At 49.9% G+C, this 24,808-nt stretch overlaps 1 protein-coding gene across 5 annotated transcripts in view; it reads right to left on the bottom strand.

Moving 5' to 3' along the window:
* rptor (regulatory associated protein of MTOR, complex 1) overlaps positions 1 to 21,509 on the bottom strand; it is a 125,376-nt gene extending 103,867 nt beyond the window's left edge. For 4 of the 5 annotated variants that reach the window (XM_030093850.1, XM_030093852.1, XM_030093851.1 and 1 more), the window contains exons 1-4: positions 21,072 to 21,509; positions 18,577 to 18,751; positions 8,281 to 8,383; positions 7,515 to 7,597 (exon numbers count right to left, since the gene is read on the bottom strand). In XM_030093850.1, the coding sequence (XP_029949710.1) occupies positions 7,515 to 7,597; positions 8,281 to 8,383; positions 18,577 to 18,744 (354 nt within the window). In that variant the 5' untranslated portion in view covers positions 18,745 to 18,751; positions 21,072 to 21,509. Of the gene's footprint in view, positions 1 to 7,514; positions 7,598 to 8,280; positions 8,384 to 11,111; positions 11,179 to 18,576; positions 18,752 to 21,071 lie in introns of those variants that run through there. The other variant, XM_030093854.1, reaches the window with a different exon arrangement.
* Positions 21,510 to 24,808: the final 3,299 nt, after the last annotated feature.

Raw genomic sequence — 24,808 nt, 5'->3', positions numbered from 1 at the left:
AATCTCTGCTTTAATGCATCGCCTGGCGGATTTAGAGCAGGAGAACCAGAGACAGGTGAGAGAGCTGTCTGTTTAGAACAGAAACACAAGTATACAGCTCACTGTTTAAAGAATGCCATGAACAAGAGTCTTTTTTATTTGTGCTTTAAACTACAGGCGCCAGCTCTTGAGGAGCAAAAACAGCTGATGGCCTCCCAACTGGAGGAGAAAGACCGGCAGCTGAGAGAAGCTGTGGCTCAGAAGGAGCTGCAGCAGAGGAGGTTCAGCCAGATGAAGGCCCTCGGCGACAAGATGAGGGCAGAGAGCAACAAACACTGGGAGGCTCGCTGGCATACGAGGGAGGAGAGGCTGGCTGCAAAGGAGGACGGTGTGCGAAAGCAACACCTGAGGGAAGTCAGCCAGCTGAGAGAGGAGGTCAGCTCTCTGAAAGAGGCTGCACAGAGTCAGCAGAATGACCCCACACCACAGCTGATGGCCTCCCAGCTGCAGGACAGAGCAGCAGCTGGAGGAAGAGCGAGCAGCCAGACGCCTCCTGGAGCAGAAGCACCAGCAGCAAGTGGCCCAGCTGACTGAGGAGAAGGAGGCTCTGAACAGGAAGCTGCAGGCGTCCCGCCAGACCAGGAGAGAGTGCGTGGCCAAGTGGGCGGATCGCTGGCTGCTCCGAGAAGAGGAGGTGGAAGCAGACGTGGCGTCTCTGAGAGAGGAGCTCCGCCTGCAAAAGGAGGCTCTGATGGAGGAGAAGCACAGCCATCTCTCCAGACTCATCCAGGTAGAAACACACATTCAGTCACTGCTGTGATTCACAGCGTTTCACACAACCTCAGCTCTTTGCAGTTTGTCTGGAGATGAACCGGTTTGGAACCACGAGCTCCAGGAGACAGTGAGCCGTTTAGAAAGTCCATCAATGACCATTTTCACTCTTTTTATTCCAGCTGCAGAAGATAAATGCTGGATGGAGACGAAAATATAAAGCTGTGGAAGCTCGTCTGGGGGAGGAGGGGATGCTCAGAGAGGAGAGCTTCAGACAAAGAGGAGCTGCTCCCAGACGCCAGAGAGGCAGAGGAGAGGAGGGCGAGCATCGGGGCTCTGCTGGACAACGTCCCAGAGAGAAGACAAGTTAGGAGGAGGCTGCTGGAGGAGCAGGGAGGAGATTTAAGGGAGGCAGCATCCATAAGGAGGGACTAGAGGAGAGACTGCAGATTTAAAAAACAACAAAAAACAATAAATTCATTCATTTCAGTGAATTTTTCAGGCTGTCTGAGTATCAATGACTTGATTAGTGATCAATATATCATCTTCATGCTTCCAGAAGAGTTTTTTCTATTCATGCCAAAGGTCTGACTTCACACTTGTCGATGAGAGTGCTTCATTATGAAATGAGCCACAGACTTGATTGTAATCGCCAATCAGATTAAAGCTCGAGATTTGAAAGAGAGAGTTTTTTTTTAATCCAACGTCTCAGGTTCAGCCCTCCCTCTGCTTTCATGAGCGACCAAGCCACGCCCCTTTGATTGCACGCGCATTAACGGGTGAAAATGAGAGCCTCCGAGTCCTACAGCATCCTCCATGTTGAGCTGTTTACGGTGGATGTTCAGCAGACAGTGGATATATCTGCTGCGGAGCTAACTCTCCTCTGCTGGGCGAGCGCTGTGCTCTCTGGCTGCTCCACATGTTGATTGACGGCACGACAAGGCGGAAGCTCGAAGTCTATTGGCTGACGCTGACCGGTGCTTTTTCGGATAACATGGGGGTCTATGAGACGAAGGCGGGGCTCATAAATACATTTTTATATTGCTTTATGCTAATATTATATTGTAGTATCGAACCAGACTGACACACTGAAGCTCTGTTAAAAATGATACATACATTGGAAACGAACGGAAACTCCGGACACCAGCTTTAAGTATATCATCACGGATTGCACATATCATATGTGAGATGGACTAAATGAAGTACTGGTTGAAATAACTTGGGACTTACTTGAGACTTTCACATTTTCAATTTTTTTCTAAATACCCAATTTAATCACTGTTCACAGCAACAAACACTGTTTTAGACGTGTTCCTTTCTGACGGAATAAAAGTGTGAAGCTCTGAGAAGGCCACAACCCAGCAGGGCGTCACATGAGGCTGATTAACCATTTCATTCTCAATGCAGCGCTTTCCTTCTACACAAATGACTGGAGCGTGATCCCTGCGGCTGCCTCAGACTCCTCGGAGTATCTGATCACTTCACTCTTGTTCCCGAACGCTTTGTGAGTGGATGTTGAAAATATTAGTATTTAAATAAAATCAAATAAATGTAAATGCATAAAAATAAACTGGCAAGAATCATTTCTGCGAGTGTATAGAGCATCTTCCTCTCACATCCAGACTACAGAGCATCCTCCTCCTCTACCTGTGCAGCTGTGTGACCACTACTGAATCAGGACAAACAGAGGGAGACAATTAAAAGTGCAGCCGGAGCTTCCTGTGCTGGTTGTTGCTGCGCAGCGCGGTGGAATCCTTCAGCCCCGCTCCTCGCCGCTTCCGGGATAATCAGACAAACCCTCACAGCTCATCAGCAGCCGTGTGTTTGAGTTTCGCCGATACATAATGCAGCCTCTGTTAGCGGAGAGGCAGCGGGGGGGCGCGGGCCGCCGCCCGGCAGGGGGGCTAACCGCGGATCCGGATGCAGGGCGGGACGCCGCGCACGCCGTCCAGAAGACGCGGCAACACGCCGGCTCATTCCTCCGCAGCCTGTCGGCTTTGAAAAGGCCGTTTGACAAGACAAGCACGTCGCTTCTCATCTTCATAACGAACAAACACCCAGCCGGCCGGGAGGGGAGAGCCAAACACTCCACACACACACTCACACACTCTCAGGTGTGAGAGAGGATGGGCAGAGCAGAGAGGGTGACACTCGGAGGGAAATGAAAGCCAACCAGACAGGCTTGAAAGAGAATGTGAGAGCAGGGAGGCTCATCCAGGCGGAAGTCTGAAAGAGAAGCTGAGAGCTGGAGGAGCAGAGATCCAGAGCGAGCTGCTGCAGCACAGCCATGACAGAGAAAACCGTCTCTGAAGGCAGGAGGGATGTTTTTACAAAGACACAACAGGTAAAAGTCAATGAACGAAGGACAAATGCTTCGGCGTCTCAGAGACTGAAGGCGTTCACCCATCGCTCTGCTGTCAGTCCAGGCTTCAGATTATTCTGACGTCAGTTTTTGGTTTGTTCTCAGTCTCATTTGGCGAAGAGTCAATAATTCATGTATCTTCCTGAGAACAAACGTGACAATTGGTTCATTTATTCAGAGTTGCTGTTAAATTAGCCTGTTTCACTGGAAAATGGAGCAAAACTCGCATAACGGACGACACATAAATGACCGAGTGGATTCCCAAACTGCAGAATGTCCACCTGAAAATCAACAAGTCTTCTGGAGCCCTGTACAGAACTATGAGGTGGTGAAGGATTCTGATTGGACAGCGGGCAGAAGAGATGAATTTACGTCTCCCGTCAGTAAACAAGCTCCAGTTCCTGTTTTTCTTGCTACAGCTTTAAAAACATCCACATCTTCATGCTTCCATCCATCCATTCCTTCCATTACATCCATTTCTTCTGAAGCTCCATTAAATAAATCTCCTCCGTTCGAGTCTAGTGCTTGCTTTGGGCGGCCATCTTGGATTATGTGCATCGTCACGACAGGACAAAAGAACAAACAACTGGAATTCACCTAAAGTGAAAATGAAGGGGAATTAAAACTCATGTAAGCGTGGCCACTGGATCAACTTCCTGTCTGTCCTCTTCTCACCTGGCAGCTCCATCATCATCATCACAACCGCCGCCGCCGCCATGGTGTCTCCACCACCCAGGTCCGGTCCCTGGTCTCTGTTTCTGGGTTTGCTAGCTGTGAGTCTGGACGTGGACCGAGTCATCCGCCCGTCCTGAGAAATCTTCAGAAACCACAAACTGCTGAACTGAGCGCAGGTCTGGTCACTCTCAGCGGTCCTTCCATTGCTCGTTGGCATCGAGCCGCAGCCGCACGGCGCCGTGCGGCGAAGTGACTCAGCGCTCACGTGACCGTGAACGAAGCTCTCCACCGGAGGATGGGAGATGTGACCACGATCGCAGCGTGAAGACGCCTCCATGTCCCGATCTTCATCTGCCTCCAGCGGAGAGGGATGTGGGAGGAGGAGGAGGTGGAGGGAGTGGGCAGCAGCTTCTGGCTCTGCTGTTCTGGCCATGGCGAGCGAGTGCGGCGGCGGAGCGAGCGGCGGATTGCTGGTGACAGTGTGGCCGCCTCGGCGGGGAAACGTGAGACTAATGGCGTCCGGTGTGCTCTGGGCTCTAATGTTTACCGACGCCTCAGAGCCCAGATGAACCGATTACACCGCTCCTGCGCCGCCGTGACAAAGCAGGGAATAACGGCGAGTAACGGATTGCTGTGTCAACACTTTATGTAAGGTGTGCCGGCGCTGCTCTCTCCTCCACCCACACCTCCTCCTCCACCCGCTGCCGACCTCCGGGTCACCGGGCCTCCCGGGACGTCTCTCTCCACCTCCTCCACCCGGCGGAGCCTCTGAAGCGGCCGGAGTATTTTTACCGCTCCTCGTGACGAGGCCGGTTCTGAAGGATTCCTCCGCAGCGCCCAGAAACACGCCAACCTCGCCGAGTCTATTTTCAAGCTGAGCGAGCATCTCGGCAGCGACGGAGGTCGTCTCTCCTCCGCCCGCCGGCTCCATCTGCAGCGCCAGGAGCAGCCAAACGCTGACGGAGTGAGGCGGACAGGAAGCGGCCAGGAGCGGCTGGCAGCAGCCGACTGGACGAGCTTCTCCTTGGTTTGTTCCACACGTCCAACCAGCCAAGCATCCAACCAACCAGCCAACCAACCACCCACACAATCACACAACCAAGCATCCATCCATCTATCCACACATCCAACCAGTCAACCATCCATCCAACCACACAAACATCCATCTATACAACCAGCCAAGCATCCATCCAACCAACCAACCAACCTAAAACCAACACAATCATACAACCATCCATCCATCCATCCATCCAACCACACAACCAGCCAAGCATCCAACCATCCATTTCACCCCAAAACCAAACAGCCAACCAACCAGTCATCCAACCAACCATGCAATCAACCAACCAACCTACCGTCCAAACAATCACACAGCTAACCTATCATCCATCCAAACACACAACCAATAACCACTGACCCATCCATCCTTCCAACCAAGCTGCCAACCATCCATGCAATGGCACAACCATCCATCCAACCCATCCATCACACATCCATCCATCATCTATCCACACAATCAGCAAGCATCCATCCATCCAACCAACCAACAAACCATGTACACAATCAACTGACCGACCAACCACACCACCGTCCATCCATCCAATCAGCCAAGCATCCATCCATCCAACCAACCAACAAACCATGCACACAATCAACTGACCGACCAACCACACCACCGTCCATCCATCCAATCAGCCAAGCATCCATTCATCCATCCAACCACACATCCAACGATTCATTCACACAACCAGCCAAGCAACCATCCATCAGACCATCCAACCACTCAACCTACCAAGCAGCCAACCATCCATGCACACAATCAACCAACCAACCTAACATCCAAACAATCACACAACTAACCATCATCCATCCATCCATCCATCCATCCATCCAAACACACAACCAACAACCACTGACTCATCCATCCTTCCAACCTAGCAGCCAACCATCCATGTAACGACACATCCATCCATCCTACTGAACATAAACGTATCAATCATCCCTGGTATCCACATATTTATTTGTTTATATTCTGTTTTAATTATTTTCAGCTTAAAAGCTACGTAAGTCATCTCTCATCACAACACTCGTTATTCATTCAGTCATTCATGCCAAGTGTCTCACAACTCAATGTCTTACAGCTGCTAAAAAGGCAAAGGTTTTGGTTTGAGGTTCAGTAAAGTTTCAGTGAAGCGGTGTGTTCAGATTTGTCAGACACTGGAATGCCATACTGGATGAACCCAGCCTCGCTAACACACAAACAGTGGAATGTAAACGTTTCCAGAAAGCTTGTTCAGAGCGTGGGTTCTCTCTGTATCTGCTGCATGTGGGAAATGTGACAGTAAATGTACACTTCACTGAAGACTGAGCAGCACAAATCCTGCAGAATTCAGCATTGTTACCGTTATCGATCTGCCCACGTATGTGCAAAAAGGCTTCAACAAACTCTGGAAAAAATGTTCCCAAAATTACAAACGTCACATTACAGGTGTGGACACGGAAAAAATCCCAATAAAAGTATAAGCATGTGATCAGAAACTTAAAATAAAGACAAACTGCATCACACAATCTATCAAACGTCTCTCTTCTTTTCTGAACCTCAAGGCTCCTTTTCAATCCAAAGCCGCTCGCTGCATTTTGTTTAAGAGCGACATGATGTGAGCATTTTTAACACATTAAAATGTTTTTTTTTTTATCTTCAGCAGTGCTATATCCCAGCAGCTCTTACAACAAACAATGAGCTCCAGAAGCACAGGAATCAATCTGAACAAAGTACAACCAGATCAATACAGTGAAATCAAAGGTCAAGTGGAGCAGGCTCCGCTGCTTTTAAGAGACGCTAATGGATTCAAAGTGGAAAACTCCAGCTGCTGTTCCAGGTTAAAGGAGCAGAGAAGACTGGAACTTCACTGAAACAACAGCAGAGGGTGTTTAACACTCCAGAGTGGGAATAACACAACACTAAAGCACCATGGGATTAATGACTGCAGGAAAAAAAAGAGCCGTGCACACAGGCAGATGATGAGCGCTCCACACACCTCCCCAGAGCAGAGTGAACCGCTGTTACTGGTTCTTGGAATAAATTCCATCGAACCTGCGATCATCACACTGATCACTGAGACGCAGACGGCGATGGAAAAACCCTTCAAACAGCATCTAGAAAACCACTTTAAGAACAAGTCAGAGGCTCAAAGCCATCGCGATGAGCTTCATTTGTCCTGGACTTGCTTTTAGATTAAACTCCAGTCGTCTTCGTTTTAACGCTATCTGGTCGAGATTTAAGAGGAAAAAGGAACAATTAGGCCTCAGGAAAAAGATTTGAAATAGGAAGTGTCATCAGGAGCTGGCAGCGGCTGTAAAACCTCTGAAGTGGCAGTTCATCAGAGTTTTACAGATCATTTCTCACCAGAATACACACTCAGGAGGATTTATCTATTTAATGTCAGTTCTGTTTCCTCTGAGAGACGCCTGACCAGGTGAAGACATGATGGACATTTAAACCAGCTGATTCATGCTCAGAACAACAAAAACCTTCATGATGGAAACCAGGAGGCTGAGGAACGTTCAGAGTGAGACGGCAGGACGGATTTGAGATTTGGAGTTTGAGAAGAACAAAAAAGAGAAGAAGATTCATGATGTTTTACATTAACATGTAACTGGGAAGAGATGGAGGGGTGGAGGGGGGTGGAGGGGGGGTGGAGGTGGAGGGGGTGCTGAGCGGACTCACCCTGGGCTGCCAGTTCTCGTACTGCTTCTGCAGGTTGGCTCCGATGGTCTCCAGAGCCTTCTGAGGACTCATGGACAGAGGATCTGAGGAGCAGACGACACAGTCAGCACAGCAGAGCCGTCTGGGGCTGGAGCTGCAGCGTAACGGCGCAACAGGAACACGAGGCGGTCCGCTCCAGCTCCAAACCAGAGATTCGAGAGGAAACAGAGAGGAAGCTGCTCCGTGAGAAGCAGGATCGATGCATGGAGAGGAGAAGCAGGAAGTTAAAGTTCTAAATTCACTGCTGTTGTAAAGAGAACATGTTGGAACGTCACTGGATAAATGAAACTGGTTGATCTGCTTGATGTTCCTAAAGTCTCTGAATGAGCCAAACCGCAGCGGCTCGGTCGCTTCCTGTTGCAGGTGCTGTTTGCCGCTAACAGAGGGGACGTCTCGGGGGACCCGGCCCACGGAGACGGCCCGTTTGTCGTCTGCAGAGGGCAGAGCGCTTCATCTCCGTGTGAACCCGGGTCCCACAGGAGACGCCGAGAAAATCCCCACAAGCCGCCAGACGAGCGGCCGAGACAGGCCGACGCGACGCCACGCTCAGACGCTTCATCCAGCAGGAACAGAGCCGCAGCGTCTGCAGCTCAGGCTCTGCAGGACGGCTGATGGAGAGCGTCTGTATCAGCAGGAAAGTGAGGTTTCCACTGGAAAGGCTTCCCTACAGGGCTTCAGGCAGAGAGACAGCAGCTCTGCAGCTCAACAGCTGGAATAGAGCTCTCACCGATCCAGCACTCCAGCCGGGCGCACGGGGAGGTCTTGACCACGTCGGGGGGGTCCACGCCCACGTTCAGACACAGGACCAGCGCCACGCTCACCGTCTTCATCTGAAACACACACACACACACACACACACACACACACACAATTAGAACAGCAGGCAACGGAAACGCTGCATCAAACTGATGGAAAGAGAGAAACTGAACGCCAGGAAGGAAGGAAGGAAGGAAGGAAGGAAGGAAGGAAGGAAGAAAGGACTGCTCAAGGAAACAGAACCGTCACTATGAACACCGGAGCACAGCTGAAAAATGAGAGATTAATGAACTGCATCAGATGAGGAACTTTAATCTGTCCAACAACGGAGAGGAGGAATCAGAGGAGAGGAGGAACCTTAAGCAGCTGAAGCCACTGAAACGTCCTCCAGGAGGCTTCAATCTGAGCCTGAAGACACTGAAACATGGTTTCAAACCAGATTTTCACCTCATCGGTGTACGGCTCAGTGAAAGAACCTCTCAATGAACAGAGCATCACCATCTCTATGAAATGAGGGTTTAATGGTGATTAATTATTAACCGATTAAATCATGTTGACAGACAGAAAGCCAGGTGTTTCAGTGCCTGAGAGCCACGGGGCAGAACGCAGAAGCCTGATAAATGGAGTTAAATCAGTGAAAAGTCAAACTGCAGGTCTACATGTGACGCTAAGAGGGAAATACAAAATAACAGACACAGTTCTTCCTGGGTTTGAAGCAGTTTGAACTGCTTTTAGGAACATTTTGACTTGACTTTAGATATCGCTCAGATCTGAACTGGGAACAAATAAACCAGTCAAACTGTGTTCTGCAGTGTCTCTTGTCAGAGGAGTGAGGCGGATCACCGTGGCTGTGCTGCTACAGGTTGGATGGAAATTGACTGGTTTCTTTCTTGGACAGCAGAAGGAAAACAGCTCGCCGTGATTGCTCACACACGACGCTGACATGTGGGTCAATGCAATCCTGCGGCGTGACCTTTCAGGAGCGCCGCCAGGCGTGTTCTCCGCCGGAGTGTGTTAGGTGATGTGGGACGGCTGTTACGGGGAAAGCCATTAAGGCGCCCGGCGTGTCTCCACGGGGACAGCCAAAGGTCAGGGTGCTAGTGGGACTCAGCGGGACGAGACCCCCGCACGCCGCCTTGCGTCTTCACGCTACGCTCCACTGCGGCGAGGATCTATCAAGACGACACTCCGGAAACACAGCAGACCGCTCAGGCGTGGCGGCAGCTCCATGAAGCAGGAAGCTGCAAACGGGTAGCTTTAGCATGTTAGCTAAAACCCACGCAACAAGTCTTTCCACAGCAACAACGTTCCGGGTGAAAATGCTGAACTTTGGTTGCGTTTGTACGGCGGTTTTACGATTTTAGAATCATGAGAAGACCTGAGTGCACCATTTTGTTGAAACGCATTAACTGCATGAAAAACCTCCTGAACAGCCACTGCAGAATTAGACTAACAAAACCAATCAGACTGAAATCCTGCGGGAGTCACGGAGGAGCTCGGAGGAGCGTCTGACGTCCGCTGCTTCTCCATTATCTTCCTAAAATCCAATAAGCGAGGCGCTCCAGGAGGAGCCGGGCCTCTCAAGACCGCGGATCTGAAACCAGGAGCCGTTTCATCGGAGATCCTCGCTGCCTTCATCCTTCAAAGAGCTGGAAGCTTTCCACCGCCAAGCCTCCCAGGTCCCAGAAGATGGAGGAGACCGAAGAGAAGCTCAACCACCTGACAGACGCTCAGGAAGCGTTTACGGCGTGATGAATCATTACGAGACAGAAGAAGGAAGCAGTTACCACACCACAGCTATTCTATAATATAGAAATAATCTGGCGGTGAGGGACGGAGACGGAGGCTCAACCGGTCCAGAAACAAATCTCCTATCTCCAGGTTTAACTCTGCCGAGTTTCTGCTTCTTCGCTCCACTGTTTGCTTTTTCTGTATTCTATGAGAACATCAAGAGTCAGGAGATTATAGTGTTATTGACGTGACATAAATAGAAGTGAGCTGAACTGTGTGTGTGTGTGTGTGTGTGTGTGTGTGTGTGTGTGTGTGTGTGTGTGTGTGTGTGTGTGTGTGTGTGTGTGTGTGTGTGTGTGTGTGTGTGGAACATCTCCACCTGCGACCTGGGAAAAGACATTCATCTGGAAAGCAGACAACAAAGCTGCAGCTGGGAGGAGGCACATCGGGTCTGCCCTTTAAAAACACAACGGTCCAAATGGCAGCACGCTCCGGAGTCGTGTTCATCCCACATCCGCAGAGAGCCAAAGGATGTTACTGTCACCAAACATAAACTGTCAGAGAGACGGCGGAGACAGGATCGGGAGGGCTTCTTAGTTTCTGAGCTACACGGGACGACGTTTCTGATATGGACCTGAAAAAACCTACAGAACGAGCAGTTTAAAGGAAAATACGAATAACGAGTATTAGATTGAGCTCCAGCATTTCCCTCTGAGCAGCAGAGCTTCAGTCGCTGGCTGATGACCAGCTGCCTTTTATTTCAATTCAAATACCAGTAAAATCAAGACTCATTCCAGTTTAGTTTGTTCTGCCATGTAATTCTAAACTCCTTCCAAACAGAGACCAGAGCAAATAAGTAAGGAGTGAGAAACAATCCGTGCTTGGAGATTTTCACATGTGAATATTTCCCACTTCATGAACTGATGACCAAATTACAAGCAACCCGCCGCGGGTGTTTTTACATCTCGACTTTCAGCAACAAACAGATTAAGAGAGGATCAGAGTGATGATCAGCGGCGGAGGTTTCAGCAGCGGCGATCCGCCGAAGCGCAGGGGAAGTGAGCGGAGAACCTTCTGACCCACAGCCGGCGGCCGTTCATCACGCGGAGGCTTCGGCTCCATCAAATGAGCCTGTTTGCTGCAGGAACGCAAAGAAACGCCAAATTAAAGGAGGTTTTAATAAAAGGTGTAGAGAAGCTCGCCGCTGTCCAATCAGCTCACGGAGGTTTGAGGGACGGACGCCTCCGTCCTTTTACTGGAGTCAAAGAGAGAGTGATGGAGGAGGAGGAGGAGACCAACTGCATGCACGTGCATCTCGGTGTGTGTGTGTGCACGCCTTCCTGTTTTCGAGCGGTGTGTGTAATTGGTGGCGTCCTGCTGTCATTAGCAGGACAGCGGGACTCCGGGGGATTCTCCAGCTCTCCCTCCGCGCCCTTTAAGACTCCCTCACTTCCTCCAGCGCCGCCGATCAATGGCCCCTGATTAATCCATTTGTTCGGCCCCGCTACAAATGAAGGTTATTAAAAAGGTGGAGGGCATCGATCGGCTGCAGGCACGCCGCCGCTAACTGGAAGCAACAGGTCACATGTCTGACAGCTGGGCTGGAAATCCGAAAAAAAGGTGAGAAAAGCTCAGTGGAGACGGCGGGAAAATGGCGTCCATTCATATTATGGGATGTTTCCTGGATGCTGTGCGGCTCGAGGTCCAGATCTGACTCCGTTCAGGAGGTGAACCAGATCCTCCGGGTCCTGGTTCCAGTCCAGATCCTCCTGGACTTGGAAGTTTTAGAGTTGACAGTCACCATAATAATAATCCACCTTGGTGTTCTGTCCATATGAACGTCTGTGTTCTACATTGTTAATGTTTAGAGTGTGTGTGTGTGTGTGTGTGTGTGTGTGTGTGTGTGTGTGTGTGTGTGTGTGTGTGTGTGTGTGTGTGTGTGTGTGTGTGTGTGTGTGTGTGTGTGTGTGTGTGTGGTTTCATTACAAAGTAGTGGACCAACATGAGAGCGACATGGTCTTCAGGGTTTTGGCTGTTTCTATATAACCGGACATTAAAACACTGAAACCTGAAACGGACGTGAAATGAAAATGCTCTTTTCTCTCCCCTCACTCTAAACTCAACTGATGGAGGAGTCTCCGCCTCTCCGTCTGGAACCGATCGATGGATTTCCTCTCTACTGTCACTGATGCAGCTCATGCTGGAATTTAGAATTAAAGAAGTGAAAATGTGCAGTTAGTGATTCATCCTGTTCGTGGTTTCTGTTTTCTCGGCCTGTAGCTGAAACGTCTGACTGTTTCTCTGGAAGAGCCCACAAAACAAAGTGAACAAAAAAAAAGAGTGAAAATGTACTTTAAGTCAAAACTATTTTTCAGAAAATGCCTCAACCCTGTTACAACAAATCACAAAACTATAATAATGACAAAAGTTTTTACCTAATAGAATGTAATGAGCGTGAAGACGAAGGCTCCTGCTGCTCATTCAGGAAGGTTTATCATTTTGTTTGATCTCAGTTCATTTAAAAGAATTTCCTCATTTTTAAACGTGTTTCTTGTGAGTCGGTCGGATCTCCTGAACGTCATCCTGACTCGTTATGTGGAAATTAAATAAATAAAGCTCCGTTCTACTTTCTGTCGGACTTGCTTGTTTCGCTAAAGTCTGAACTTCCATCTCAGAGCATGCATTTGTGGGATGAGCAGCAGGGCTGGGATGCAGGCTGCTCGCCGTCTGGATGTGCTCCGAGTCCCTCCAGCATGAATCACGCCCGCCGTGCTTCAGAGTCCATTCGCTGCCTAATGAACTGCACACCCTGACCGAGTGGAGCTAATGGTGCGGGAGATGAAGCCGCTGCTCCGCCACTCTCAGGTCTCCATTATCACAACGGCCCGGCCATCGACGGACTATCGATTTCATTATTCGGAGGTTGATAAACACAGCGGACCGGAGGTTTAATGGAGGTTTGTTACTGCTCATCTGGCAACAATCATCCAGAGCTGGTCATAAATAACCAGGTAACGACTTTCCAATAACCACATGAAGCCAAACGTCCCGCTGAAGAGTCAGATTTCCCTCAGGATGGGATTCATACAGTAATTCCTCCTTTTGCAGTGTGGAGATCATGTTGGATGATTTCATTTTTAATTTTATCCTTTTCACCTATAACAATTGTACTTATTTTTATTAATACTGAAACAGATTTGTCTAATTCTTTTTACTAAATGAATGCTTTATGAAACCATGTAGGAATCGATTCTCTCATTTCATTGATTTTAATTGTTTTATGATCATGTGATGGACTGGCATCCATCCTGGTCCTGGAGGACCCGGTCAGGGTGAGAAAGGCCAGTCTCATCAATCTGCAGCCTCATTGATGAACGGTATTCTCAGATGAGGACCAGCAGGACCCTCTGAGGAGCGAGTCTGTCGGATCGGACTCCTTGGAACACTTTTGATAAATACGGACCACGGCAGACCTGAAACACCCCATCGACACAAGTTCTGATCCAATCGGCAAACTCACTTCAGTTGCCCAGATCTCTGCTTCCAACGTCAACTTGAGGACAAAACGCTGCCTGATGCGCCCCCCTCAGTAACGGCGGCCACGACACTGATCATCGCTGTAGCTCAGGCCAGCCTGTGGTCATAATGTTATGGCTGGTTAAATTAACACTCACCGGCTGAGCTCAAAGTGCCATAAGGTGTTGTACGAGCTGCAACAAAGTGTCTCTGCCACGCAGTGTGGGTAGAGTGTCAACGAAAACAGAGTGAAAAACAAAGACAAGAAGTGGGTCAGCGATGAAAATCCACAAAGTGACCAAGAACCAGGCCCCAGTCTGAGTCTCGCTTCTCAGATCCCTGGAGGCTTGTTTCTGAGATTTGTTCATGTAATGGGAGATGAGTGGAGACCTCAAAAACCAAACAAAAACCCAGCATAACTGGGACATGAGTCCTGCACTCCCAGCTCGGGCCATCCCGCTTTAATCTGCCATGTTTCACTGTCCTCACAGCAGGGAGCCGGCAGCCTGAGAGCAGCGAGAAGCTTCCACTCCGAAGTCGGTCTGTGGTCGGTTTCTGTACGAAGCTACTTCTCAATGTGGGAGGACTGAAGTCTGCTTCAGACGAGTTCAAACTGGTTCAGACTGCTGACTGGTTCAGACCAGTTAGGTCTGGTTCAGACTAGTTCAGACTGGTTCAGACCGGTTGAGACTGCTAATTAGTTCAGTTCGATTCAGTCCGGTTCATACTGGTCCAGTCCAGTTCAGACCGGTTCATACTGGTTCAGTCTGGTTCATATCAGTTCGGTCCAATTCAGTCCAGTTCAGACCGGTTCAGACTGGTTCAGTTTGGTTCATATCAGTTCGGTCCAATTCAGTCCGGTTCAGGCCAGTTCAGTCTAGTTCAGACCAGTTCAGACCGGTTCAGACCGGTTCAGTCTGGTTCAGTCTGGTTCAATCCAGTTCAGACCGGTTCAGTCCGGTTCTGGCTCACTGACGCATGTTTGCTCCTGGTGTCAGCATTCTTTACTCCTTCCTTGAAAGAACTGATCTCAGTGTCGATTCGAAGCCCGTTTAAAAGACATTTTCAAGTAAAAACAAGACGAGTTGTTTTGTGTTCATTCTGCTCGGAGCAACGGAAAACACAACTTTTTAAAAACATCAAAACTGGTGAGAAAAGTGTGATGTGTTAAAACCAAAAGGAATGGATGTCAGTTGGGTTTCATAAGGGGCGGGGCCATGAGTGCATTGCTGTTGGTGTTTTTGCTGCTTCCCACACACTCTCTCACACACACACACTCTCACACACAGGCCTGTTTTTTTCCCCGACAGTGGAAATCTACCCCTGACATTAAACCGCTTGCCTTTCCATCACCGCGAGGCGTTAATCTGGTTAATGTTTGTGAGCGATCAGACTAGAATCGAGCGCGTCGCCCACCGAGGATCGATAACCTCCTGTGCTGTGATCGGTCCCGGCTCTCCATCCAGGACCCCGCTCTGCGGCGGCGTGGAGGAGCGACTGAGACGGTTGACTGGGCGAGCTGCCGTGTGTCTTCAGTTTCCTGAAGGGAGTCAATCAAAGTCGTGTAAAACATAATCCCACAAATTAACAACTCCTCACTGTGGCGCCGACAGTCCATCAAACACGCCCGGTACTTCCTCCACCCGCCAAACTTTCAGCTGCAGTTCACGTCACAAACACAGCAGTATTCCACCGTCCTCTGAAAGCTTCCCCACAGACCAGCTGAGGCTGTGACCTTGGACCGGACTGTGGCGCCGACAGCAGAGCATATCTGAACGCTGATCTGGATTCCACTTGGCAGAGGAAGTGAACTATAAATAGAAACGACACGCCTCTCAGTAAATATCTATTCATTCCTTAACTTTCATAATCATGGCAAAGAGGTGAAAACAGGAACTTTCCTTAAACTGAAACACTGTCAGCAGGTTGACGCAAACCAGAAAACATTCTTTGGTACATTGAACCAACAGCAGGAGAAATGCTGCCTGGGATACGGTAACCACCAAAAACACTGAAAGATGGTTTGACATTACAGTCTGAGTCAGAAATCTCAGAGTGAACAGAAGCTGGATGAGTCCTGGCTTCGGTTCTTCTCGTCTCCGGTTCCAATATGGAGAGTAAACCACTGCATGAACACATTTATATTTGCTTTGCCAAAAAAAAACCATGTTATTACAGAATCAAGCCCTGGTTTCTCCACTTGGGAGGCAACAGTCCTGCCACTGGACTTCATTATTACGAGGACTGTATCATTGTGTCGCTGAACCCAGGAGCAATAAATCAATCAGCTGATTCCCTCCTGAGAAGCTCTGAGCGCTCGGCAAACAGATCGGCTGCACTTTGAAAACTCTTCCCTGTAGAGCTCACTGTCAACAGACACACATTTCACCGGCTGTCAGCTTCTTCACCCCAAACACAGAACGTCTGTTTCTGTCTGGATGAAATCATGAATTGAGCGTTTTAATTAAAGCAAACAGGACATCTGCTGTGTTTTTACCTGCTGTGACTCAACATGTTTCTATCTGTAGCTTCACTGTTCTACCTCTAGAATATCTGTGTACGCCTGGTCGGAGTTGTTCTTAAACTGACACACATTTGTAAGTATAAGTTGATAAATTCCAGACTTGCTTGGAAACACTAGTACACTTTCATTGGACATTGTGGGAATGGTGCCTAAATTCAGGACACCAACAAATGGAAGTGAAAAAAAAAACAACAAAAAAGTCTTTTTCCATCTGTCGTCACAGAAAAATCCCCAGCAGAAGAGTCGGACTCCCTCGAAGAAAGAGTCCGGACCTCTTCTGAGGAAACGCTCAGCAACAAACCAGAAGTAGAGCAGCTTCCAGGTGACACAACATCCTGCAACAGCAGTCATCAGCTCGTCTCATCGGCTGCATCAGGATGAATACATGAATACATTAAAGCTCCGAGGTCTGATTAATGGAAAGTTATCCTGTTTACCGTCTGTCTGCCTGCAAACTGTGGAGAAACCAGGCTGGGAGGGAAAAATGAGCTGACAGCTCACACCGGACACTGTTTAGGAGGAAAAGGAGCCAGAACAGTGTGTGTGTGTGTGTGTGTGTGTGTGTGTGTGTGTGTGTGTGTGTGTGTGTGTGTGTGTGTGTGTGTGTGTGTGTGTGTGTGTGTGTGTGTGTGTGTGTGTGGTGTGTGTCAGACCCGATTCCCCTCAGTGCAGAGCATCGTTTACAGCTCCTAAGCCTCACCCTGCACCTTCGTCTCACCAGGAGGAAGTTCCTGAATACTGAACATCCTGACTGACCCTCCGCTGACAGAGGAGAGCCGCTGAGCCAGGGAGGGGGAGGGGGATGGAGGGGCGGAGGGAAGGAAGGAAGGTAGAGGAAAGATGGAAGGGAGGAAGGAAGCGTTGGCAAATAACTGGTAGATCTTAAAGTATGAAGGATGATATGAGGGTATAAAGGCCTCTTCAGACTCCAAAACGAAGCAGAACAGTTTGTTTCAGGCTGGGTGTTTCACACCCCGAGAAGAGCTGCATGAAGACAGAGGCCACGCCCCCTTAATCAGAGGCCACGCCCCCTATCCACAGACACACTTCTCCAGATGCTGCCATGATACAGTGAGAGGGTGAGACCATGGAGGAGAGGAGAGGAAGACTTCATGGAAGAGGAGGACGAGGAGAAACAGATGAGGAGGAGGAAGATCTGACATTAAGATGAAGAACGATGGATCCATTTTGGTTTGGAGTTGGTGGAAAGTGGAAGTAAAGAGGAGAATTGATAGCTAGTGGACCAGAGAGCAGAAGGAAGTTCACCCAGGTGAGCTGAGAGAACAAAGCCACGTTTTTCTGCTTTACCTGGAGGATAAAAGGCCTTGAGAGGCTAAAAGGATGGATATGATAGATGGTGAGACACAGAACGGTCTTGATTTATGTGGTTTTAATTATTTCAGAAACCCATTAAACTGCTGGACAACAGACCGAAGCATGATGGGAAGTGATGATATGAATGAAGAGGCAACAGGAGGATCTCTGTCTGTCTGCGGCGGCGAACTCTCATTTATCCTGGGGAAAAAAAAAAAAAACCCTCCTCTGTGTTCATTTAGAGCTGCAGCTCACTGGAAGAGAGAGGCTGGAGTGAAACCCGGAGACAGAACGCTCAGCTCAGCGGACGGCAGGACCACCGAAAGGACGAGGGTGTGCGGCCCGAAAGGCCCGGGAGCAATAGAACCCCGTCCAGCGCGGATGCAGCGCGGCGTCCTGACAGCGGATGGTTTCTCCGCAGTCCCGCTCTGGGGTGCTTTCCACCTCCCAGCGGCCGGGCGTCACATTCCCCCCGGGGGGCCATTCTCTCCCGAGCGGCTCGGTCTCAGGGTTATGAACGACCCGGTGACGCCTGCCGTCACGGTAACGGCGGCCAGGTCCTGAAATCATCAGCTGGCAGCGGCGGAGCGGCTCCAACGACAGCTTTAAGAGAGCGGAGACGCTCAGTGGACGTCCAGCGGGGACGGAGTGGAGCCGACCTCCAGCAGGGGGCCGAGTGACGAGCGACAAGAACCAGACCGGACGGAGGTCTGCCGTCTCGTCCCCACTGCACCAAAACACACATCCTGGACGGCAAAACCCACTTTATCGCAAACTACAGCTCCGGACTGGCATGATTACCAAGTGGAGAACTCGCACCGGAACCAGGACCGGAACCAGGACCGGAACCAGGACCAGGACCAGTGTTTCCCCCGTCTCCATGGAGACAGAGCCCACGCGTTTTCAAAAAGTTGTATTTTCAGTTGTTGCCAGCAATGTTGTCCCAAAACACAGCAAAAGTTTGGCATTTTGAAGTGAAACCGTGGAAACGGGGCCTTGATCAGCTGAAGCGAGAATGTTGTGATGTTTTGTTTATTGCGTTTATGTTTTTATGTTTCATCATAGTTTCCATCAGGATCGTTCAGCCCTCACATGAACTTTGACCTGTGTGACCTTAAACCGTGAAGCTTTTCCCGTGAGTCCAGCTCAGCCCGAGGCCGGGGACCCGGAGGACAGACTCACCCGGTCCTTCATCCTCCAGCTCTGCGCCAGCGCCTTGGAGCCCTCGATCTTCTCCGAGTGCCTCTTCTTCATGAAGGCCAGCGGCAGCTTCCAGTCGTTCATGTCGGCCTCCTCCTCCTCGGCCAGGCCCACGGCCGGCGAGTGCAGCAGCTCCGGGTCCATTTTCATGAGTGCCCTGTGGAGACAGCGCACGTCAGAGCCAGCCGGCCGCGGGGACGAGACCTGTCCTCCCCGGCGGGAGGGTCTCTGTCTTCCAGGACTTTGTCCTGCTGCATCCGACACGTGGAGATAAACAGCTGAACTTTCTCCTCCCCAGCCTTCAAACTCCTCCGAGCTGCAGTGAGAGACTCAGAGCAGCTGATGATAACATCCCTAAAATGTCTACAGCTGTTGCATTCTGGGTGTTTTTCCAAAATTCCCCCGACAGCAGGGCGTTGAGGCAAGTTAAACAGTAACCAGGTCACTAGCTCTCATCACCGAGATCGCAGCTCAAATCTCAGTGTTGAGACAAAACCCTCAAGAAATCTGCTCAAAAAATCTGTTATCTTTTCATTTTTTACCATTTGGTTGGGTTTGTCCACATTAGAGCCTCCTACACGCCGGTTTTGGGCCACAGGCCTTATGTTGGACACGGCTGACCCACCACATGAAGACAGACTGTTCTAACTCGACTCCTTTCAGCTCTAAAAGGCCTGAAACAGGATCTGAAGAGGAAGCGTCCCTCGTCTGCCTCCACTGAGGAGAAGCGACAGTGTTTCATCTCCACCAGGACGACTTTCCCGTCACGACGCCACTTCTGAGCTGAAAACACGCCGCCGGGCCAGGACAGGCCGGCGTGCAGTACTGCTAGGGCCGAGCAGCGAGCGAGTGACAGGGAGAGAGAATGAACCGGAGCCAGGGATCACACACACACACACACACACACACTGCAGCCAGATATCCACAGAAGACTGAACAGCAGAGAGTATCTGACTGAAACAGGTCAGAGCTGAGGCACAGTTTGCATTTATACCTCTGTGTGTGTGTGTGTGTGTGTGTGTGTGTGTGTGTGTGTGTGTGTGTGTGTCTTTCTGCAGATTAACTTGCATTTCAAAAGCCAAGATGGCATCAAATGGAAGCACTGATCTCTAAAAGTTCATTTTTCTGCAGGTTATTAATCAAATTATTCTCGATTTTAAGGGAAAAAGAGGTTTTGCGTAATGAAATGTTTGAGAAGTTTCATTAAAATCACTGGAAGTATTTGTAAAACAATCCCTGGCAGAGGTCTAAACACTCCTAATGTGGCACGATATCAGCTAATGCTGGCTTGATGCTCAAATCAATCAAACATGTCTGTTTCTGCCCAGATGAAAACACATTTTAATGGATCAATGCATTTGTGAGCATTTTCACTCTTCAGCTGACACGTGTCCAATTGTGTGTGTGTGTGTGTGTGTGTGCTGTAACACTAAACGTAGATCCGATTCTCGAGCCCAATCAGTGATCCGAGTCAGATTTCCTGTGTCAGCTTGGTAGAGGTGCTTTGTGTTGTGAGAGCAGTGAAGTCCTGAGGCAGAGTTTGGATCCTGGATTGAAACCACGACTCCTCTGAGCTCAGCGTGTGTACTCCAGACTGGATCAATCAAAACCAGGACCACAGTCCACCAGCAGAGACCACCAAGACCAGCAACTGGGATCAACCACCGGATCCAGCAGGATCGCATCTTCACAGGTACTGGATCGGTGGATCCATTATTTGTGCAGCGCGATTGGTGGATCGTGCCAATCGACCATTAGTGCTTTCCATTTCAGTCAGCAAGAGCCAGACCAATGTAAACCAGGATCAGAGACACTGGAGTCCAGGTGCTGCTCCAGTGTCTCTGTCCCAGGTATTCCCTCTCAGACCCCCATCACACCGTCACACTCAATGACCAGATTCTGAAAATCCTGGACCAGCATCCGATCGTCAGACCAGGACTGGGTCAACTTACAGCAGCAGCACGCCTGGTGTTTAGGTCCTGGTCTGCTGACCGTAGACGATCACAGACCACCACAGACCAACATTAGCAACAGTCATGTCTTAAGAGCGTGATGACTGGAGGTTTACCAGCTGAACCAGCATCTAGACATTTAGTCCCAGACCAGCAGAGACGATCACAGTCCACCACAGTCCACCACAGACCAGCACAGACCAGCATCACAGACTAGTGTAGACCAGCTGCTGACTGGCCCAAGCTGCACATTCTGTCCCTGGCTGTAAGGAGGAGGTCAGTAGGAGACAGGTGAGACAGCTCAGCTGTCAGACTGTCTTCGGGTATGGATCTACTGACACGATATAACCAGCTGGTTACAGCCATGACCAGCAGCTGGTGGGTAGCTAGCAGCTGGCAGAGAGCACCGACCAGCCGCCAGCTGGTTAAAGCACTGACCAGCTGTTGGGTAACCAGCAGCCGGTCAGTGCTACCCCGGACCGGCCCCCGGAGAGGTGCGGGAACGTGCGGCGGGCAGGTGCGGACCTCGGTGCGGGGGGATGATCGACCCGGGCCGGGGAGCCTCTCCGCCTCCGGACGATCACGGACACGGTGGCGCAGACGATGCGGGTGAGGAGGTTGTAGGGCAGCGTCCAGAGCCGGTAGAGGATGTCGAAGCCGTCGAGGCCGAGCTGGACCGGAGCGTGCTTGCAGGGGAATCTGCGGCTCTCCCCGCGGCTCTTCGCTATGGGAAGCGGCTGCAGACCAGGCCCATCTTCACACGGACAGTCTGCCACAGCCACGCCGCGCACCAGCCGCTCTGCTCGGGGACCGGGAGGGGGCGGGGTTCTGCTGCACGCCGGCGGTCCTGGAGGCCGGCGCGGGGCGGCGGGTCGGGGGGGAAAAACTCAGGAAAATCCCAAAAATCCTCCGGACAGACTCTGCTCAGCACTGCTGCAAGGGCGCAGACATGTTGGGATGGACCCAGCATGCACCGGGGGGGGCGGGGCCACGCAGGCGAGACGTCACCGCGGGGATGACGTCACACGCCGAAATATAAACAACGCACGGCTCTGAAAGAGACACAAACACACACACACACACACACACACACACACACACACACACACACACACACACACACACACGGAAAAAAATCCCAAATTAAAAAACAAACGATTAAAAACAACTTTTAAAGAAGAAACTTTCGACAACACCACTCAGAAACAAAATGCACACACACAAATAAAAAAAAAACAAATAGCAAAAAAAAAAAAAAAAAAACAAATAAACAAAGAAAAAAAATGAAACCACAACAGGTCAGAAAAAAACAAATCTGAACAACCCAGAAATCTCTCAAAAACATTAAAACAAGACAAATAAGCATAAGGCTCAGAATTTAAAAAAATAAAATGAACAAAAAAGAATAAAACAACAAACGCACACAGCTCAGGGACACAGCGTTGTTTTTCCCTGCAGTCATTGATGCAGTTGATCCGAAGGGCTTCAGGTGTGTGTTCAAATATTGAAAAATGTGATTTTGATTAAAAAAATGTGGAAATTTTGAAATTCACATCATTTCAATAAAAAAGGAGATGAAGTATTTTTGTATTTCAATCAAACAGATCAAAATAGAAGAAGCTTTTCAAACTTCAGTCTGATTAGAAGTGAAATCAGAGACTTCTGCCTGATCCGTCAGGGAGGAAGAACCTCGGCTCTTTCCTGTGCGGCTTCATACCTGCATCTTTTATCTCTTTGATCTAAACGGACAAATATGACAACATTTCCCCCAAGTTCACTGTCAGAATAACAATACTGTTTTATTTTCACTCTACAATACAACAAAGCCTCGGTTTCCCAAAGCTGGAGGTGAATGGAAAGATCAGCTGAACGTTAGTGAAACAGGCTGTAAAAGCAACACAACAGTCTCCGTTAAGACAACATGGTGAGTGACGGCTGAAGAGAAAGGCTTCAGAACCCTTCAAACAAAGAGCTCTGGGTTTATGTGACCTTGCTGAAGGAAAGATTTTCATTTTCCCGGCACCTGCATGACTCAGGAGCTCAGAGTGTTTTTCTGCCTGACTTGTCCCCGACATCCTTTGTTGTCAAGTTTCACACTCGTTTGTCGAGCAGCGGGAGCTAAAGGTTTGTTTTTGAAAGAAGAGTCATGGAGAGAGAGCGCCGTCCCATCTGTCCCCGGCGCTCGTGACGCCGATGGAAGGAGCACGATCAACGTGTTTACCGCTCTGTTCTGACTTTCAGCTCGGAGCGGCGGCGGCGCTCCGGCCCGGGCTCGCCGGACGGCCGGCAGCTTTCTCTGGACTGTCTGCTCATCAGAAATCATGCAGCAGATGGGCCGAGCATGAAAATATCCCTCTCAGTGCGTTTGCCAGCACAGCTATCATCTCCACAGCCTCTTGGACGGCCGGGCCAACGGCGCCGCGGCAATCTGGTGCCCAACCAACTCGGAGGTATTTCCCCTTCCCGTCCGCCGCAGGGGGCAGGGATCCAATCCCCGCGGTGAGACGGGGGCTGGGACCTCGGGAGGCTGATCGCTGGCCGGAGACGTGGAAAGGAGGAGATTAGGCGGCCTCCTTCCCGCCAGGTGACATGGAGCGGGATCAGACCGGCTGGTGAAATGAGGGGATTGATTTCTCCAGGAGACCGATGAGCGAGCGGATCCGGGGAAGCAGAAAACGTTTTCTATCATGAGAGCAAACAGGAGAGCGGCAATAAGACCTCAATCATCGTCTCTGCTGTGATCATATTCTGGAGGCTGGTCGGCCGCTGCAGCAGGAGCTGAAACCAAGATAAAAACTCATAAAAACACAGCGAGGCTTCAAGGAAGACAGAAGATCTGAGATGGAGAGAAATAAACCAGCGCTTTCTTTTTGATTTTGCATGATCAATCTGAGCTCAATCGCCATCTCACCTCCTCTGTACGTCTCCAGAACAAACTGAAATCACTGAAAAGGCCATTTTTATTATCGTAAAACATACACAGCTGATCTGGAGGAGCTGGATGATATTTCAGAAAAGCTCTGGTCTGAAATGAGAAGTGTCAGCGGCTATTAGGAGGTTTGCATGTTCTTCCTGTGTGTGTGTGGCTTTTTCCCAACAGTCTAAAAAATGGCCGGAACTCGATTGAACGTGGGATAAAGAGGCTCGAAGGCTGAAAGTGTCCGATCACACTGCGGCTGGATGCTTTCTAATTCATCAGCTTCATGTTTAATCTCCATCCGGAGCTGAATGAGTGGACAGGACGCAGAGTAATGATGTGCATTAGATGTCCCGCAGTGTCTCCGGCAGGTGGAAGATTTAGTCCAGAAGTTCTAATAAAGCAGCGTGTTGTCAGGCCCGGTCCGCGCCGTGGTTATTTAAAAAGGCGCCGCTGCTGCAGGGATTAATGCCCGGCACAGCGTTGCATAATGATGCTGAGTATTTACTCTCCGAGCGGCAGCGCTGAGACACTCAGCCATCATAATTCACACCCAAGGTTGACTGAGAATACAAATTGTAAATCCATCACGTCCCCAACTGGAATCTGAAAGACAAGCCCACACTGATTGCTGCAGCGTGAGTCCTAAACGACTTCCACCGGAGGCCCGTGTTCACACACTGCAGATCATTTCTGCGGTTGTCAGGAGCTGCGGGAGATTTGTGGTTATGGCGGCCGAGGATGAAGTGTGGGAGGGAAAACGGGACTGTTCAAGTTCGCCACGGCCGCACCATTCATTCGCAAGAAAATCACAAAAACAACCAACGGATCTGAGCTTTAGTAACAGGGGGAGGTGAATAAACCAAGAAATCTGCAGCTGGTGGACAAATAAGGAAGAATGAGAACGAAGGTACATTGGTTCACCGTCAGCTTCCTGGATTTGGCTCTCATTGGAGAACGTTTAGAGGAGTGAACTGCTTGGAGCTCCAGCCTGCCAGAGCAGCTCTCACCTTTCATTGACTTCAAGCTAAATGTCACAATCCTCCTGCAATCCTACAGAAATAAACAGAAGCAAAACACTAAACCCTGAGTGCCACACTCTGCTTTGGGTGATCTGATCACATCTGTCTCCAGACTGAAGTCTTGATCACAGTGAAGCCACAAAAAACGCTTTAAAAGCAAAAATTTAAATGTAACTTGCGACAACAGCCGGCCCAATAACACCTGAGCAAACACTTTGTCAATAATTAGCTGTGAGAGATGTGTGAATCTCCCTCGTGTTCACGCCATTTCTCAGTAATCGCCAGCAGCGAGTGCTGACAAGATAATCGATAGCCACTTACGC

This window comes from Salarias fasciatus, chromosome 6 (assembly GCF_902148845.1).
Source record: "Salarias fasciatus chromosome 6, fSalaFa1.1, whole genome shotgun sequence".
NCBI lineage: Eukaryota > Metazoa > Chordata > Actinopteri > Blenniiformes > Blenniidae > Salarias > Salarias fasciatus.
Note: the sequence above shows the minus strand (reverse complement) of the source record. Positions and strands in the feature narration are given on the sequence as shown.